This window comes from Typopeltis vanoorti, chromosome 6 (genome assembly GCF_054136105.1).
Source record: "Typopeltis vanoorti isolate ZY-2024b chromosome 6, IOZ_Tvanoo_1.0, whole genome shotgun sequence".
Classification (NCBI taxonomy): domain Eukaryota; kingdom Metazoa; phylum Arthropoda; class Arachnida; order Uropygi; family Thelyphonidae; genus Typopeltis; species Typopeltis vanoorti.
In genome coordinates this window covers 102,347,432-102,367,168 of record NC_143554.1, presented here as the reverse complement: position 1 = coordinate 102,367,168, position 19,737 = coordinate 102,347,432, and the positions used below count along the sequence as shown (strand labels likewise).

Sequence of the window (19,737 nt, the reverse complement as noted above, 5' to 3'; positions counted from 1 at the left end):
TACGAAATTTCCAAATGTAGATAAAAATACGATAAAAAGCCTAATATATAGGAAGAGAACTCTTCAAAAAAGAAGTAAGTCAAACACCTAAGCCATTCTGTTCAGTATTTATGAATAAGTATGGAAAATCGTGAAAATTTAATATAAGAAAGATTGAATGTGAATATCATAATAAGTTTAGAATAATAAGAAGAAAGACAAAAGGGGGGAAAAGGAAATGTCGAGAGTGAAATAGAGAGAGAGATATTAAATAAACCAGGAGGTAAACGCATCTGAAATTAATTTTCAGATTCATTTGCTCAGTGCATTCGAAATGGAAACTGAATTCATTAAAAAAAAAGAATTCATTTCTTCCTTTTAGTGAATAAGTTGGAAGTTTTTAGAAAGCTAAAGCTAAAGGCAGCAATAAAGAACTAGAAATACAAACGCATTTAGATGTTATCTGGGTTTTTCTGAAAGTAATTTTAAAAGCGTTCTTTTAATTTGCGTAGGATTACATATACATCGTTTAATTATATAATCTATAACAATTTATAAATTTTCTAGAGAAATTTGGAATATTAGATCACCGCAATAGTTACGAAACCACGTTAGATGGTTAATATTAGGAATCGGGAAGAAATTTGGTATTTATATTTCGTATAGTTAATTAATGAATATAATTTATTTAAGAAGTATTATTCATTTTCATTGTAGTAGTCCGAAATCTGTTATATCTAAACAATGTTTTGTTTTGTAATTTCCTTGAGAAGGAAAAGTGACGTCACTTCCTCGAGAAGGAAGTGACGTCAATCGTGCTATTTACTTAAACTTCGATTCAAATTTTTAGTTGTTTTATTTAAGAGTTTTTAAATATTTTAAATTGGTATTTTTTAAATTGTATTTTACTTACATGGACCGAGGGTAGGTATATAATATTAAAAATACGATAAATACATCAAGTTTAAAATGATTACGTCAAAGCATTCTAAAGCAGTTCCTGAATTACTTTAAAATGAATCCTGCTTCTTGTCATAGTCGTAGGTGCAGATAAAATCGAAAGATTGGAGGAGCACATTAAGAATTAATTTGCAGTAATTTTATTTCTTTTAACCTATGTGCAAAAGCTATCTAATCTTTTTTTTTTACTAATGTGCAGTTTTAGCTAACGTGTCTAATCTTTTTTTTTCTTTCTCTTTCGCGATCAACCTACTTAAATTACCATGAAATGCAAAGTATATCTCAGTTCAATCACTACGATTACTAGACCAGAAAAGTATGCGATATTGAGTAAGAGTTTTACGGAAACAATAATTAAAAAAAGTGTGCTAATGTTTATCACTAGACAGAGCTGGCAGGTACACAATGGCGCCTTTAATGTTCGTGTTGGGTTTGGCAGCACTTTGAATATAGCTGACTATGATCAATGGTGGTACAGTGAGTGGGCCTGCCTGTAGACGGTGATACTTTACATGGAGATAGCATGTTCCTCTGGCTAATGATCCAACATTGCAGTCTAGATAACGTATTAGTTGTAGATAATATATGTAGGCGTTTCTTTCGGACGAAATATTGACTGGGTGGTCTCCACTGATGGAGGCAATCAGGATCGTAGATGAAAATTTCCTGTGTGCGCAGGTGGGTTTCCAGCGAACTGTGCTTAGAAAATTACCGCAAAAATTCAGCCTTAAAAATTAGAAAATTGGAAATTGCTTGAAGTAAATTATAGCAAAGAAAGCTGCGTTTAAATTGCGATAAAATGATGGCGATATGCTTTTTCGTTTCGCAGTTAACTGTAGAAAACGTAATGGTAGGTATGCTTTTTTATATTCTTTGTCGAACACACGAAAATCTGCATACTTATGTTTTATATTTTATAAAATATGGAATCGATCGAAGATTTTAATAATTGTTGAATGAGGGAGTTCAGCAATCACACAGAAAAAATAAAAATGGTAATTTTAATTTCTTTGGAGGCTTGCGCTAAATCATCTTATAACTTTTACAAGTTCTTAGACCTTTTAACTAAAAAACATTCTCAGAACGTTATTTCTTCTTTCCCTAGTACCTCAATGGTGCAATCGCAAAGAGTGCATCATTCAGGTATCCTTCAGCCTAAAAAGACTTAGATTTGAATTCCATTTCGTGATGGGAGAAAGTTTTAAGGTTTATCAATTGAAGCTGAGCATTGCATCGTTCGTTTTCATAACTGAAAAATATCTCCATTTAATCATAAAAATACACGAACCTATTTACACGATATAAAACTTACAACTGAAGATTTCTAATCAATTCAACTGTCCAATGCCTTTGATTTCAAATAATCGCCTTTGAATAACGCTATGATTTATTGGTCTGAGGGCGATTGTTATGATAAACAATAATCATCAAAATAGCCTAATAAACTATCTTTATTAGGCTATTTAAATTATTCAATACAAAGAATTATCAACTAGATCTGTATCATAAGTGTTTTTCTTACTATACCAAAACATTCAAAACATTGGTGGCGTCATGGTTTAAAATACACTATATTCTTTGTGTCCATAGCTTCGATATATTATAGCAAGGAGTGATACAAGATATTTTCCAATTTTGACTATTCTATGATGTTGTTTGTACTAAAATTGACTAATACAGTAACGCGACAGAATAAATAAAACGAGACAGCACAGAATTGAAAATAAAAGAAGTAATTATTTCTTTAGCATGCACTCTCGTGGAGGTACAGGAGACGCAAATAGTTCATCAGAAGTGAGAAGCCGCTTGGAGTATTGGTTGGAATTCGGATCGAAGCAACCAAGTAGTAAGCAACTGTGTTGTCAATATATTACTTCTGTTAATTGCGTGTTTTTTCGGAGCGGTTTGCCTTTTTTATGGATGAGAAATTCGACTTTCTTGAAGAAAAAAAAACATTGTCACTTGCATATTTGACCGACTAACTACCTTTAATTGAAAAAGTTCGTACTATTTCAGTTAAAATCCACTTTATATAAGGACTAAAACGTATTTTAGTCCAATGTGGTCGTCATTATTTAAGACTTTAAGACAATTTTTGTCGTAAAGTCTTAAATGTTAAATTTCATCAAAATTAGTTCATCTACAAAAACAGCCATTTATTTCAAGATTCTTTACTGACTAAAGGTTATTATCATGCCTCACATTATTGCATCGGACGATTTTCAGTGCGTACAGTTCCCCGCAAAAAAAAAAAAAGGCAGGAGGGAGAAAACAAAACACACCAGAAAGAAAAGAAATTCTAGTAGTGAATAGTTCCTCACTCCTACGCAAATGCAGACACATTTTTTCAGAATAAAAAGAATGTCAGCAACCAGCATCTACAATTCATCTCGAAACCCTGCACCATCCTGATTTTTTATCATCTTGGTGTGCGACTGCTATAAAAATATGGATCGCATATTGCCATATTTAAGAAAAAAAAATTCTTTCAAATGAATTATTTTTGAGAATGTTAAAATAAAACTAGATTCAGGAAATTCCCAAAACAAGATGGGGAATTGACATTTCTAAAAACAAAAACAAACAAAAAAATTAAATTGAACTATAATTACGAAAAGAATAGAGACTAAAGAAAGTTTTGAGTCACTTCATTAATAGTTAAATATTCCTGACTTACAATTTTTAAAGAAAATTATCTTTTTTTTTTTCAGTCTTATGTAATATCCTTACCAAATAAGTTGTTATTCGCGTATTTCAATAGTTACAAGGGGACCAATTTAACCGTTTAACGAACACTTTTAAGATGATACCGTAGATCAAATATCTCGTCTCATCAAGGTCCAGACCGCAATTAGAACAAGTAATGGATAGCACGCATTAAAAGAACGGTAGACTCATCTTTCAAAGTCTTGTGATGAAAACAGAATCCGGTTAACATAGGTAGATATCTGAGAAGCCATTAAGCGAGTTCAGCGATTTTTGCGGGTATTTAGCCAATTCTCCCCCTCCGTCTACTTGCTTGTTTTTCTTCTTCAGAAGAAGATTTAAAAATACCTTTAAAAATGAACGTATTTATCATCAAACATCAGCCAAACTCTCAGATGATCTTATTATTTGTTATGGAAGAAAATAAACATAATATGAATCTAATAAAATAAGTACGATACTTTATAAAGGCAAAAGAAAAAAAAAATTAGACTAAAATTCATTCTTCTTATGCGATTAGTTTAGTTGAGATATTTCTTACTGCAAATGAAAACGTTAAACCAATGTTTTTATTTAACCTCGCTAAAGACCCTTGTATTTACGCCTATTAAAGGAAAAAGAAACGAGGGAAAAAACGTTAAATCTTAGTTCAGCGAACTTTCTTGGGCCTTTGGAATCCAGTGTGTTTGCACTTTGTAGATCAATCCTTTTGTGAACAATGCCGGTGCAGATGTAATACAAAGTTGGCCGTGCGTGAACACTAAGGTGTTTCGAAGGTGAATTCTTTAGAATGTTTGCTGGCGACCGTCGGCTTCGCATTTTTCTTGCGAGTTTGATGAAAGAAATGTTTGTCTTTTTTTTAAACTCCTCCGATTCGATGTTCGACCTTTGAATGTACGCTAACTTTAAATAAAAAAAATTTGTGCTTTTTTATTTATCATAAGATAGCACAGGATTTCTGTAAAAAAAGATTTTGTAGCTTGCTCTAGCTAATGAAACAATAATAGAAAGTTCTTTTTCCTTTATCTTAATCTTTTGTCTTCGAAAAATAAGAAAGCTAGCTTTTTCTATCCCTTTAATGACGGTGTATTCATGTGGTTTGCAGACGTTGCTTAACCTTAGTTATGAATTACAAAAGTTATATTACCGGCAGGGATATATTATAATTGGATGAATGTTCCTGGCCAGTTTTTTGTTTTTCGATATGAAAAACCCGTCTGGAAGGAAACAAAATCCTGCCATATTCTTATGAGACCGTCTAATTCGCCTGCATATTAAAATCCTTACAACGATTCTTTACATCCTAGACAATGTGGAAAAACGGTCTTCCCAACTAAAAGATACTGTCCAAAGCCACTGAGCTATGGATGCTCCTCAATGCTGCTACACCTCGTGGATTTGCTAAAGCATCTGGTATCGGACACACAGTTTTAGAATGAACCATACTGATATGTATATGCTAGATGACACTCATGACGTAAACTGCTATGTAAAATCAACAGATCCTAGAGTCGACTGTACAATATAATGTACTTGCTGTTGCCAGGAGACTATGTACTATGTACAGTACTATGTACAGTACTTGCCATAACACAGAGAGCTTATTGACTTCGAAAGAAATGTTACCACAAATTGCTATAATGTGATAGACCCATGATATGGCCTTTCCTTTCCAAAATCAACTCTAAGCAACATTGTGAGCCATTGGGAAAAGTCAGTATGCCTCCTCACAAATGCACTGAAAGACCAAAAAGCTAACACCAAGAGGGAGAAAAGGAAGTGGTGTGGAAATCTTAGCAAATTCAAAACTATCAAACAGAACTACAGATTCAACAGTAGTTCATCAGTGGTAGTATCATACTTAAAGAGCTGTACATAGTTTTCTGTGAGAGGACAGATGCGCGTAAGCCTTAAACATCAACGATGGCAATCAACGGCATAGACTACACTGGTATAAAGAACATTGTGACTGGCTCATAGATCGTGAGAACGAGGTGACATAGAGCCGCGAATCACAATACATCCTTTTCCGATCTGATGGGAGAGTGTGATGAATGCTAACGAACACTGTACGACAGAAGTAGCATCATCTAAACTATGAGGTTTGGTAGTTGATAGGTGTGGAGCTGAACCTTTGGTTGCAATGCCTAGAAGAATAAACGCTGGCAGAATGGATGTTTAAAAAAGAGGATAAAACAATCCTGCTAACTACAGAGGTATTAGTTTATTGGATACATGATACAAAATATATAGTAGAATACTTAATGAAAAACCAAAAATATACAGTGAAAAAATATTATTAGAATGTCAAAATGGATTTAGAAAAGGACGCTCTACAATGGATGTAGCTTTCTGTTTAAAACTACTTATAGAAAAAAGAACAGAATTTAATTTGGAAACTCATCTTTTGTTTATAGAATACGAAAAGGCATTTGACAAAGTAAAAAGATATATACTGTTTGATATATTACAAAGAACAATTATACCTAATATTTTACTACATGCAATATTAAATATATATAAAGATAATGAAATAAAAATAAAAATAAACGAAAACTTGTCTCAAAACCAATCTATAAAACAAGGAGTAAGACAGTAATTCCCCTCTGTCTCCAACACTTTTCAATATTTACATTAATGAAATATTAACACAGTGGAACACCTTAAACAATCAAGGTATAGAAATTTCCCGGAATACCAAAATAAATACGCTATTATTTGCAGATGATCAGACAAAGAAGACAATTTACAAAGAGCAATATATAATTTAAACATTATAGTAGAACAGTTTGGAATGAAAATTTCCATAGATAAAACTAAAACAATGGCATTTTGTGGACAAACTCCAATTAGAAGCAAAATAGTTATTAATAATAAAACAACAGAACAGATAAATACTTTCAGTTATCTTGGATGTGAAATATCATATGAAGGAGAAAAAGACATAAAATTAAAAACTTCAAAATTTTTACAGATTATAGGCCTGATAAATAGAACACTCAACACAAATATAGTACAAAAAGAAACACGCTTGAAAATATACAATTGTTTAGCAGTGCCCACGTTATTCTATGGCAGTGAAATTTGGGCAATCAATAAACAAGATAAACAAAGAATAAAAACAAGTGAATGAGATTTATGAGAACTGCAAAATACACATTATTAGATCAAAAAAGGAACGAAGACATTTTAAAAGAACTAAAAACAAAATCAATAGAAGAAAAACTAAACAATTATAAACAGAAATGGATTGAACATGTAAACCGAATGGCCAACACCCGATATCCTAAACAAATACTAAAATATAAGCCAACTGAAAACAGAAAGCAGGGTAGACCTCAAAAAAGGATATTGGATGGAACGGAACAGACCAATATGATCTGTAGTGTTATGATGGTGATGATGAGAACGGTTGTAGATCATGCTATATTTTTACATAGTGACAGCCTTTCGGAAAACACTATGCTCTCTTTCAGCACGACAGTGTACTATGTCATTCTTGGTCTATTTTGAAGGTTTCATAAAAATGATACGGAAAATGGATGGTGTAGTCTGACCTACAGAGATTCCTTGTCTCAATCCAATAGATCTACTGGATTGAGGGAAGAGCTAGAACATCGGGGATGTGTTACACCAGGGCGTCCAACAACGATAAATGGACTTGTGAGCATGTTGAAGAAAGAATTATCCAAAGTACCCGATTGGTATTATGACAAAGTAGTGGATAGGGTGATCAGAGACCAAAGAAGGATCTACACGCTATTGAAATGAGTGTTCAGTTTTATCTTCTCACAAATATATTGCTGTTTAGTTACTTATTTCAACATAAAGTAAACTTTAAGAGATCTGGAATCACAAGACTTCACGTGTTTCGGACATATTCTGTGCTATTAGTTTAATCAATATTGAATGAAAATCTCTATTTATAAACCTCTGTACCTTAGAGCAAAACAACGGACATATTCATTATATTTTGTATCCTTTTCGATTTCGAAAGAAATCCAAAAGGATACAATAATGCAGACACCTTGTCATGTGCAATGCATTAACCGCCGTCCAATGTCGTCAGGATTCATTCAGCTTGAAACTCTTAACATAAAAATATAAACATCAACAGAAAGATTATTCATTTTCTTTCTGAATTATACGAGGAGATTTTTTTTAACCTGTACTTTCAGAATAGTAACATCAATCAGTAAATTTCCTACAAGAACATATACATTTAAATATTTACCTAACAAAAGGTTCAGCATGCGCCAGTCTTATATAAAAAAGGTGTCCTATTAGCCATGCAAGTACGAAACAAACAATTATAGATTTCAGTTCCGGTTAGTCATCTAAAAGAACGTATAAATCAAATATGAACTTTGCTTTTACTGCTTGAAAACAAACATCGAAATTTCAGTCGATTACTTTTCTTCGATTTTAATACCGTCAGCTACCAATTTGTCTGAAAGATATACTCAAAAGGAGAACATATACAACCAGACTGCGATATTAAATATATCTTTAGAATCAGAGTTATAAAACCTTTACGAAGGTTACTTACGCTGGTCGTCCTTTTGTAGAGTCTGTGCTCTTCTGCAATCACCTCTAGGATATCATAGGCAGTGATAGAGGGTGGTTCGTTCTTCCTCGCCAACAGGGCCAGTCTCGCACTAGATGGTACAGAGAAGTTAAAACGAACAAAGGCCGATTCTGCTTGACTGAACCACAAGTTCCACGAATCGTAAGCCTGGAGCGTCTTCATTAAGGGACCCCCGAGTTGCACCCTCTTGTAAAATGCCGCTTCAGAAGGTCCTAACATGCACACCGTTTGAGGAGTTACACCCCCACCTCCTGAAGTGGTCTCTAAGTCAAACCGTTGTTGTAAAACTGCAGGAGACAGAAAACAAACAAACAAAAACGATTGTTAAGGGAGATTTTTGCTCTCTTTATAACCATTTAGAACTAGATATGGAATATGAAGTATTTCCTGAACTTTATGTAATGCTTTATATGGCATTCGAAATTTTCGACTTACTTCTGCTTGGTGTTGCCATTGTCGTATCCGTAAATGTGTCGGTATTTTCCCTGTCTTCGATGACAATGCAAGGTTTGGTGCTCTCTGGGTGGACATTTAGAGAACTCATAGCTGGAAAAGAAATCTCCCGATGATTAACAAAATACTAGTTTTTAAATATTCGTGTATTTGTTTAATATAGCATATGATTTTCGGTATGATTTTAAAAAAGAAAAAAAAAACAGTAATTTCTCTTAAACTCGCAAACGGGAGAGATATCTCATTCATACTGGAGTTTTCACGAAAAACTGAAAATTGAATTTTGAAATTTCTCATTTTAAAGTCTGTAATTTTTGTTTCAAAACATCTACTTTGTCTATTCATTTGTCTGTTAGTCCGTCGAAGCACATTTAACAGAACGGCTTTTGGTGGACTGGTTCGGACAGTATTTGAAATCTTTACAAAACTAGTCATGCCACGACAATTTTCACTTCAGCAGAAACAGTGAAACCAGATTGAGAGCGCAACATTTGTTGCGATGAGTCTTATACGTGTGCTTTAATCATCCACTTCTCGCTTCTCCATAGCAACACGTGCCTTTGGTTGGGAAGATTTGAAATCGAATCTACTCTAAATTCACGAAGAATCTTTAAAGGATTTTAATGATAAATGAACGTGAATGATTTGAGAGAGAGAGAGAGAGAGATCATTTTTCCTTCTGCAAAATACATAAATCAGCAGGAGATCAGACGAAACTGACAGTATGTAGAGATGGGATTAACCGCCTTAATCTAATAATAAATAAGTTTATCAAAGTCAATTTTCCTTGGCTTTGGTCTAAATGCAACGAAAGATGACATGAGATCTCTTTCCTTGTTGCTTATAAATCCATTTGATGCCCTAAGCATGTATGTGCTCATATCGATTCGTTCCAGCTTTTATTCCACAAACAACTAAAGAAATTATTGTCTCTCAGGTTTAGTTATTTGAACTGAAGATAAGGTGGCTGAATTTGATAGAAGATAGAGAAAAGGAATATATTTTCAATATAGACTTCTAATATAAAAACAGTAGAAAACTATATAAAAATGGGCATAAATCAGTAAACAGTATATACTTCCAGTATAAAAGGGTAAGTGGGATACTGGTGTAGCCGGTCAAATATCCATGCTGTAGTGGATTTGAACCCATGACATTGACATATTGGTTGGAGAAAAAGGAAATATCCGTTCAGGCTGGTAATTTAGTGTAGGAGGGGCAATTTACCACCTCAATCTCACACTTGCGTGATATATTGTTGAAAGCAGTACATCCAGAATCTTTCAAAATCAACTACGACCACCTACAGATTCTACGCTTTGTTATGCAGAAAAGATCACAACAGTCAAATTCATTATTGAATACTCTTCCAGTCATTTTGTCTAGACACTAGACCACTTAATTTTGTCTAGAGACTACGTTAAAGATAACGTACTTATGATTTTACAAACATCAAACACAATGTCACACCTGGTCGGCCATTGTTTAGATATTTGTAAACTCCAACAGATTCCTGCAGCTTATATTTCTGCTGTTTATGTAATCCTAATAATTTAATTACCGACTTATTTGGCGTTTGCAACTTGATATATATTTTTTATTTTACCGAATATGTCTCTAGTCATTATACTCTCGCAGTGGCTGTCTTTTCATAAATAAATAGCCGTTCACACTACAATAAAAAAACTACTGGCATGCATAGACTATAGTCTGTGTACAAATGTAAACAGAGATTATTAATTCCTGTTAATTTTGAAAAATTAAACAGCTATTAGCATAGAATTAAATTAAAAAATTCGTTGTTCAAGAAATATAAAATACAAAATAAAAACGACTTATGAAATCCAAAAATCATATGCCTTCTATATTCATTAATTAGTATTGCCTGAATCAGATGTAGCTTTATTTGCACTCTTCTCAGGATTACAAATAGAAATCATAATTTCTCTTTTGATCAAAAAGGAACAAATAAATTAAAATCAAAAACTATATCGACTGCATTCTTAACAATTAAATTATTTTTGAACTAAATTCTCCCTTTCATTATAAAAACAATAAAATGACTTTTCATCTAGCTGAAGTGTGGAACACCAGTAAAAAATTCACGTGTTTGTTCTTATTTTAATAAGGTCAAAGAACAGTAGTCTTTGGACTCACCATACCTCATTAAAATCTCCATGTTGGTCTAATTTCTCTGTAAACATGACACTTAATTCGAACAAGGAGAAACAGGGTAATTCCCTTTCTCCATTCGCGGACAGCTAATACTACGTGTCTCCACCTTTTCTTGATAGCAACCTTCCAACCATACTGAGCGTCATCTATTATTCTCCTTCCTCCAGCAATCTGTTGACAGCGGAGAAAGGTCCTCAGTAGTCAATGAAGAAGGTCAATAGACAAGTGGCTTAGGTCTCGGTTACTTCATTTCTTCGTTGATTCCCGTTGGGGTTCAGGGAAAATTTGGACGTGTTGGTGGTTTCCCAGATAGAGTTTGGATAATTGCTTAGTGACCGAAAGGTGATTGCTAGCTTCGGTCGAACAGTTGCCATAGTAATCCTACGATGCTGAATGAAAACGAAACTCGTACGATCTGATTTTACTATGGTCAACCGAACTGGGGAGGGGGGGAAATAAAAGTTCATTCCTACATTCACTCTTTCATTTTGTAAATCTTTCATTTCATCGTTGAAAATTCCGGATAACAGAAACTGTATATTTATAAGTCCCGATGTTTTCAACAAGATAAGCTCCAATACCTCCCATATGACTATTTTTTTCTTTTTAAATTCTTGTGAATCTTCTGGGTGTTTTTTTTTCCCTCTTCTATTCTGTTTTTGATGTCGCATTCTTCTTCTTTTTTGTTCTACTTGGGATGTGCTACTCTAATACGAGGAGTATAAAACAATTTCGATTTCCCAGGTTTTATTTTGTCTTCGCGTGCATTCCCCTCCCCCCCCCGACCTCGATATAACCACAATCTGCAGAAGCGAGGTAACCTTTTCATATTGTTCAAGTTTTCACATCCCGGTTCGTTCCAATGCGTCTTATCTGTTCATACTTCTTTAGAACGCTCCTTAATATCTAAACACAAACAGCGTTCTTATTACTTTATGTACACATTTCGCCTGTACCGGAATATTTCTTGTGCTCCAGAGACCATCTTTCACATATTTATTTGCTTCCTTTGCCATAATTGTCTTTTCAACTTTTCTTTACGGTCTCCTTATTCCGGTACAAACGAAAAAAAAAAAAAAAATTCGCGTCTCAAAGAAAACTCTCGAGGTCCAGATGATTTTCTGTGTGTGTGTGTGTGTGTGTGTGTGTGTGTGTGTGTGTGTGTGTGTGTGTGTGTGTGTGTGTGTGTGTGTGTGTGTGTGTGTGTGTGTGTGTGTGTGTGTGTGTGTGTGTGTGTGTGTGTGTGTGTGTGTTCCAGCGTCCTCTGAAATCTTATCAACCAACAGTACTCGGGAGGGTTGTAAAAATGGCTGACATCACAGTCATCGGGAGTGTAATGCGGGTGAAATGCAAGCTAGTTTGTTGGGGAGAGGGGAGAAAAAGGTGGGGAATAAAAGAAGGTTGTTGTTGTGATGGTAGAAATGAATATCGTTCATGGCTTTACTCGGGACAATGTTAACAGTCAACTTATGCCACTTTGGTGGAATTGGCTCATTGTGTCTACGTACCAGAACTATACAAGAAAGAAATAAGAGAACATAAGTTAAAAAAAAAAAAAAAAGCTGGCGTAAGCGATAGAGCTTTAGGATTAGAAGTGAGAACAAATGTAGCTTGTACGGGTACTTGAATACCAATTACAAGTTGGGTAATATTTTCACAATTCTCTTCTAGCAAAATAGTTCTGGTATTGTTGTATAGTTCTGGTATCAAAAGAATTACTTTTCTACTGGCTGGATTCTCGTAGTGATGAGATATTTAGATTCTTCCTATTAAGTTAACAGTGTGATATTGGGATTATATTTCAGACGTAATGGGAGTCTCATTTTTGTGAGAAAAAATAAATTCTCTGTTATTTTTAAGGATTGCAATTTTTGTGTTTTTAGCAGGCGTATTTATCAAATGTCATCTCTGAGAATCATTTTAGAGACATTTGTTATTTTTTTTGTAGGTTAGAAAGCTGGACAGTTTTTCCAAGGCAGAACAACAGGTATTAGTGATGATAAATAAATGTTTAATGTCACTGTACTTAGGTTCCATTCTACGACAATGCATTAATAATGCGATATTTTTCGCTAGCGAAACATATTAGCGAAACAATAGGAATATGGAAAAGAAAGGTATAAAAGAAAGATATTTGCTTTAACAATATTTTTCTTGGATTTTTTTCGACACCAATGACGAATCTTCTACTAGTAAAGCACTACCTACTTATAAATTAAGGAGAAAACATTTGAAAAATAATAAATAAATTATATATATGAAAGAATAATGAATAAAACCTGGGATATAAAAGTAAGACGAAAAAGTAATGCACAAAACTAAGATACAGAAGTACTGAAAAAAAAAATAATGGTATAAAAAATTAATGAGTAAATCTCAAGATATAATGGTAACAAATTAAAATCAAATTATAGAAATAACAGATAAAATCCTAAATATAAAAAAGTAAAGAATAAAATCCCAAGATGAATAAAACGTAAAATGAATTAAGATATGAAAGTACGCAAGATAACTAGAAAGTTAAAAGAATACCTTATTTGAATATAAACAATAAAACAAAAGAAAGTATGGACAGGTTTAGACAAGAACAGGATGACCGACATAAAAGTATTGGATATGAGTACTTTCAATACCGGTCGTCCAGTTCCTGTTCAAAATGGCGTATACTTTCTTTCATTTTATTATTTGAACTATCCAAGGTAGGTCATTGAAATAGATGCCTTCTTTTCGCTAATATAGTTTCAAATACATTTTATCTCATAATCAGAAATCAATTGTATATTACGTTAAAAGCTTGTTTATACATTCTTATACTTTAATTTCCGAACTTAGTTTACTGCATATTTAGAAACGTTTTTCACGTGAGTAGAAATTTATTGAATATATTCCTCCATCCAATTAATTTGGTGCTATTGTTTTTTCTGATATATATATATATCTCATGCATATTCAGTTGTGCAACTTCAGGATAGTCGTAACTCTACTACAGACATTTCCATATTTCGCTGTATACTACTCTCATCATCAATTAGATTCAATGTTTGGTTCACTTTATCGAAAACTGTTTGTCTTATCTCCGTATTATCAGTGCCAAAAATAGTGCACCAAAAACATAAAGGAGGAAATAATCATTTTCATAAATTGTTAGAAAAAATTACCCCGGGATAAAAACAAAACTTACTGAAGGATAAGCGAATGAAATCTAATGCCAGATGGTTTGTTTGGCGAATGACGTTATATCGACTGATGGGAGTTTTAAGGTATTAAGACGTGAATGGACTTTATCAAAATCGAAATACAATGTTATACATAAATAAGCGGTACGGAGAGGCTATAGGTCGATACAACACAATGATGATGTAAGAAGGAAAGGGATAGACCTTGAGGGAAAATATAAATATCTAGAAAAATAAACTCGTGTTAAATTTCCAATGCAAGAGATCCGATCTGAGTTTTTTTTTTTTTTTTTTGTCTGTTTGTTGATAAAACATGTTTGGTTAATTTAAAGTTGGCAAACTGCGCCTAGAAAAGAGTTTACTAGAATAATAAAAACAAAAAACTTTATGACAATTTTGATAATATTTTCTAGTTCGTTCTTTGTTTATGTACTGCATAGCTTAATAAAAATTTCAATAGTTACTAATATCAATTCGAAATTAAATTATACCGCAGTCAGAAGGTGTGCATTTTAAAACAGTATTCCTACATGGTGACGTCATTTGCAAGAAAAAATTGCCCTAGCATTACTTATTGATTATCCCCCCCCCTTGTAATTTCCACTTGCGAAGCGTTGTAAATTAGTAACAGGAGGTGAGCTAAGGATATTTTCCCCTATTTTGTTTTATTAATTTCATATACTTTTTGTATTTTTTTACATTATCCAGCATCTCTGTTCTGGATATCAATTGTAGAACGTTTTTTACAATCCACTTAAGACCTCCACTAAGGAAAGGATAGTCTCACACTGGGTAATGAAATTCATCCTCCCCTCACCTAAAGACATTCACAAAGATCCATACTCGCAGCGAGATTCGAACCGGCAGCTTGTCGGTTGGAATGCCTGGCAGTCAACCAGACAACGTTCATACTTTTTATTCACCTTTAAAAAATTTTTCCATTTTCCATTTTGCATGTTTTTATTTCTTCTAACCCATTACGAGCAGTTTCGTAGTTTAGTCGATTTCGATGATGCACTTTAGCTGGAAAAGAACGCGGGTTCGAATCCAGTTTGTAGGATGCGAAGAACCTTTATTCAGAGCTTTTCACCTGCATGTGAGTTAGTCGGTCTCATCCTGGCTAATAATCCTCTTTTTTTAATGCTTACGCTACCAGCCTTAACGAAAGTGCGTTTTCAACAACTACATTATTGAATCGAATTGACCAGAAAATAGTTTTTTGGCTGATGTAGTATTCATGGTTTATTGATCTGTAAAAAAAAATATTCTATTGTATTTTTTCGAAATGTTTCGCTTCGGAAATGGTCCAATGAAACGAAAACTGAGATGGATGATGCGAAAAATTTTATTTATACAAGTTTTATACAGAAACTTTTTTAACAGATGTAGAATTTTAATTTATTTAGTTTTTAATAGTTGTTTACACATTTTTGCAAAACGCCTAAAATTAAATATTATACTAGTAACAAGTTCGGTCACTTGTTTGATTAAATAATTAACTTCTTTATAAGTTTTTATTTCTTACATTTTATAGCAAAGTTGTAAGTTATGGTTTTTAAATGCTTCATTAAATTTCAACTTTACACTTGTATAAATTCACACACTCATTTATAACTCAAGTAGAAACTCGGAAAGAACATGAAATAATTACTATCAATGATGGTCTCGCTTTGGAAATCTGTTTCGCTTTTTGTTTTCTTTCTGTCTCTTTTTCCTTCGTTAAATTGTGGTTGCACTTGACTGGTTATGTTTGCGTGCAGACTTTTAAAGTGTTAAATGGAATTAGCCACCAACGTGTGCTCAAGAAAGGAGGGACTTAATTCTCTAACCTTCAACGAACAAGAAGTGTAACAATCTCACCAAAGAAGATGGAAAACGATTAGCTGAATTAAAAGTCCCTTTGAACACCGGGGTTCCCTTAAGGGAAATAGTAAATTCATTTTTCTAAACCATCTATTTTTAAGGATTTGGAGCGTCTAAAAGCATTTTCATTGAATAGAAAAATATCTGCTAAGTGTGTCTCTCTGTGGGTTACTCGTTTACAGTTCTAAGTTGCAGTTTCAACAACAACATTCGGGGAAGAAAAAAAAACCACACGATAACTTAGTTAATGAATTTGGAACACTGTTTAAGACTTAGCGATATCCTAAAACTGTCACTTTTAGCTCAGGTGTTTTTATTTGTTTCGTTTCATTTATACGGAGTGATAGGCGGGATGTAGTTACAGATGTCCTGTCCTCCGACTGTAGCAGCTGCCATCTACGGTAATGTATTACTGAACGATTTCTTTAATTAGTTTCTCTTTAATCAAGTCTTTTACTGACTGTATGTGTGTGGGGGAGTGTGCGCGCTGCGGACCGTTAATTAAATGTTAAGAGAAAGAGTTCATTTTTACCACCTGCTTTACTTTCCTCTCGTAAACACGTGTGGCTGTCGTTCAACTAAAGTCTTCTGGACTGTTTTTTTTTTTTTAGTATGCGAGGTTTTCGCCTAAGAGAAAGATAGTAGCTAAGTGAAGGACTTGACTATTATAGTACGCAACTTTCCTACGTCTTAAACATATTTTGTTTTATTTGGAAAATTAGCGAGGACCTTTATATGAACGTTCTCGCTAAAAAAAGATAGGAAAAGATATTTTTTACTATTAAACCTTTACTAACATACTATATTTATACAGACTACCTGTATACAAATACAATGACAGTTAGTTTAGCATTATGATATGTTTCAAGCTGATTGATCTTGTAATAAAAACAAAAAAAACATCGACTTGAATGAAATTAGCTGGTTAAAGGCAAGACAATAATCTTCTTAGAGTAAATGACAACAGATGTCGCCATGGTCAGTCATCTGTAAAATCCAAAACGCATATCTCTCGTCATGTTCGAAGTTCGAACATAGATCGTGTTTGGGTAGCAAGAATAGGGGAGGGGTGAAATTGTCACCAAATGCGAGAAAAAGGCGGTATGCCCGTTAGAGGATGTAATGAGAACCGGCTGCTAGCGTCCGTCATTTACACAATTGCGTGTTATAAGTGAGTGTCGAACCACTAGAGCGCGGCATGTCAAGTGCATTGTGCTAATGAAGAAAAGTGCAGATATGTTTCCAGCTCGCTACAGACTTGCAGAATTGGCTTTTTGGTTCGTATACGACGATATTTGGTGTCATATGGAGGAAGGATTATGGGAAATATGTCTAAAATAATGACCAAATCGTCATGGACGGATGTCTAGTTTACGCTCTGGTTTCTCCTATCGCTCTTTTCAAGTTAAAAGGACGCTTAAGAGACGAAGAAATAAATGGCATTGACTTATAGTGGACATAAAGTCGTTCAATGTTCTTTCCGGGGGCTAAGCACGCAAAAGTTTCAATTGGGTACTTGATGTGATTGATAGGGATAATTTATTGTTCAATTGAACCTTTATGGGACTCCTAAGGTTGACTAATAACGGCAGTGATTTGTTCCGAAGGACAACTCTCATCACGATTCAAAGCCTCACATTCCATTTTCCAACAACTTTTCTAGATTATTGTTATGATTGTGGCACATAACTCCTTAAGACGAACAATTTCTCACTTGCTGAGATATTATTTACCAGTCAAATAAAATGCCAACGTTCCGTAATAAACCTGAAACACGTAAGATTCATTACCTTATCTTCAGCACAAATAGTGTGCCTAATGTCAGGAATCTTCACGTTGGAATGGGTGAAAGTTAGTGTTGTTTTTAATGTAAATCTAGTCCACGAACGATTGTCATTGCAATAAAAATAATTTATCACTCAACATTCACGAACATTCATATACATGGAAGTAGCATATCCGTTCTCCAATCGGCCAACCAGATAGGCCAATATATATAACTTGTCAATTTCGTTAATTGTCTCTTCAAATTTCCTACTACTATTACAGCACTTGTAATAATTTTAAATAACAGTTGTAAACTTCGTTCATAATTATGGATATGTGTTCTCTTTAAGAAAGATTATTATTGATTATAGTTTTCTTAAAAGAGACGCAATTTGTAGCCATTAATTATTCAATTATGTTGTTGTCCATACGTATCTATGAGATCTTAGTGCATAAAGAAACTACATCTAAATCACTAATAACACTTTTTCTAGATAGTGAGCCAATGCTACAAAAATAAAAGAATTATTTTTTCAGCCCTTGTGTCAATATACATCAATGCAATATGCAGTGGAACAGGATTTTGTCAAGGAGTTTAGGAGTTCCCTTATGAACTGTTCCGATATATATTTCTCACTTGCCGTTTTGGACATGAATGCCATAAGTTCACCATCACTTGTCTAAAATAACTATATATCTGAACCACAATTTGCAAACATTTAAAAATCTTCTCGAAAATTCGTATAGAGGTCACCCCTATTCTCATACGGCAGATATAATAGACTGTGAGCTCATACTAAAGAAAATAGTAAATCTTGATTATAACTTTATTGTAGGCAAACTTTATTCATATTAGGTTTTTTCCTCGATTGGAAATGAAATAGGAAACTATGGGGGGAAAAAAACAACCAGTGAAGTAGCGCCCAGAAAAATACTAAAATTAGAAATAAGACTTTAATGAAAGATGGATGAAATGAATATATTAGTTGAGTGCTACAGGAAAACAAGTGTAAATGCTTCTTTTATACGATAATCATTATTCTGACATGTCGCTTATCGCACAGAAAATCAATCTGATTTATTCTACCGCATATTTGAATTATTTGGTAGTGCCAATTGTATCAGTTTCTTGAAATGTTCATTTGTGTTGTGTATTTCATGTTTGTCGATGACTGAATAGTCTTTAGAAGTGTAGACTGTGCTGTATCTTTTACTTGATTTCAGTTCAGGTTAACTGCTGGTTAGTTGCCAGCCTGGCTGGACGAGTGGTTAGCATATCCGCTCTCTAGCCAAAAGGCTGCGAGTCAGAATCCCGCCGTGGACATGGATGTTTATGATTGTCTGTGGAAATACTAGTGGTGGTGGTGGTGGTCGGCGGTAGATGGAGTTGGTATAGTTGCGGTCAATTGGCGGATTGAGCGGTGGAGACAAAGGCTGTAGAGCAGATGCCCTCCCTCGATGAGTCTTTGGACTCCCTGGAAGTGTTAAATAATAATAATAATAATAATAATAACTTACGATTGGGAGAATTCTGTTGTTTACAGTTACTACGAAACAATGGAATTACATTACACAGAACATTAGTTGTTCTGTGGTAGTATATGATCAGCTAATCCTGATTTTACTTTTCATTTGTATCTTACATATTCAGTGTGGTCTTTTTTCGCAAATTTGTCTCAGTTAATACAACTAAGCTTTGATATATCTATATTAAAAACGAATTTTTAGCTCTCAATTTAGATTGATTTAGATCAATTCTTTATTGATATCTGAATTTTCTGTTTCTTCGTATACATCTTAGAGATAAAATAAATAAAACTTGGTTTAAATTTGGATGTTATGTTCTTTCTCTCATATCAGTCGATCCTTATCGAATGTAATAACGTGAGTCGTGTTAGTTCCACTTCTGCAGTGTGGACGAACTCATAACCATATGAGTTTACTTTAAATTCATGCCACAACTAATGAGCAAATTCAGTAGTTATATAGGTTGCGTCAGAGTTAATCTTTCTATAATTGACCGAGAATATATGCAAAGGCTTTCACTGCTTAGTTGTGCCGAACATTAGC

General features: G+C 33.8%; 1 protein-coding gene across 1 annotated transcript in view; it reads right to left on the bottom strand.

Annotated features, from left to right (window-relative positions):
• Positions 1–19,737, bottom strand: part of LOC150105764 (teneurin-a-like) — a 400,598-nt gene that overhangs the window by 259,864 nt on the left and 120,997 nt on the right. The window contains exons 6-7 of the mRNA XM_090394550.1: positions 8,669–8,779; positions 8,195–8,520 (exon numbers count right to left, since the gene is read on the bottom strand). Of these exons, the coding sequence (XP_090250676.1) occupies positions 8,195–8,520; positions 8,669–8,779 (437 nt within the window). The remainder of the gene's footprint in view (positions 1–8,194; positions 8,521–8,668; positions 8,780–19,737) is intronic.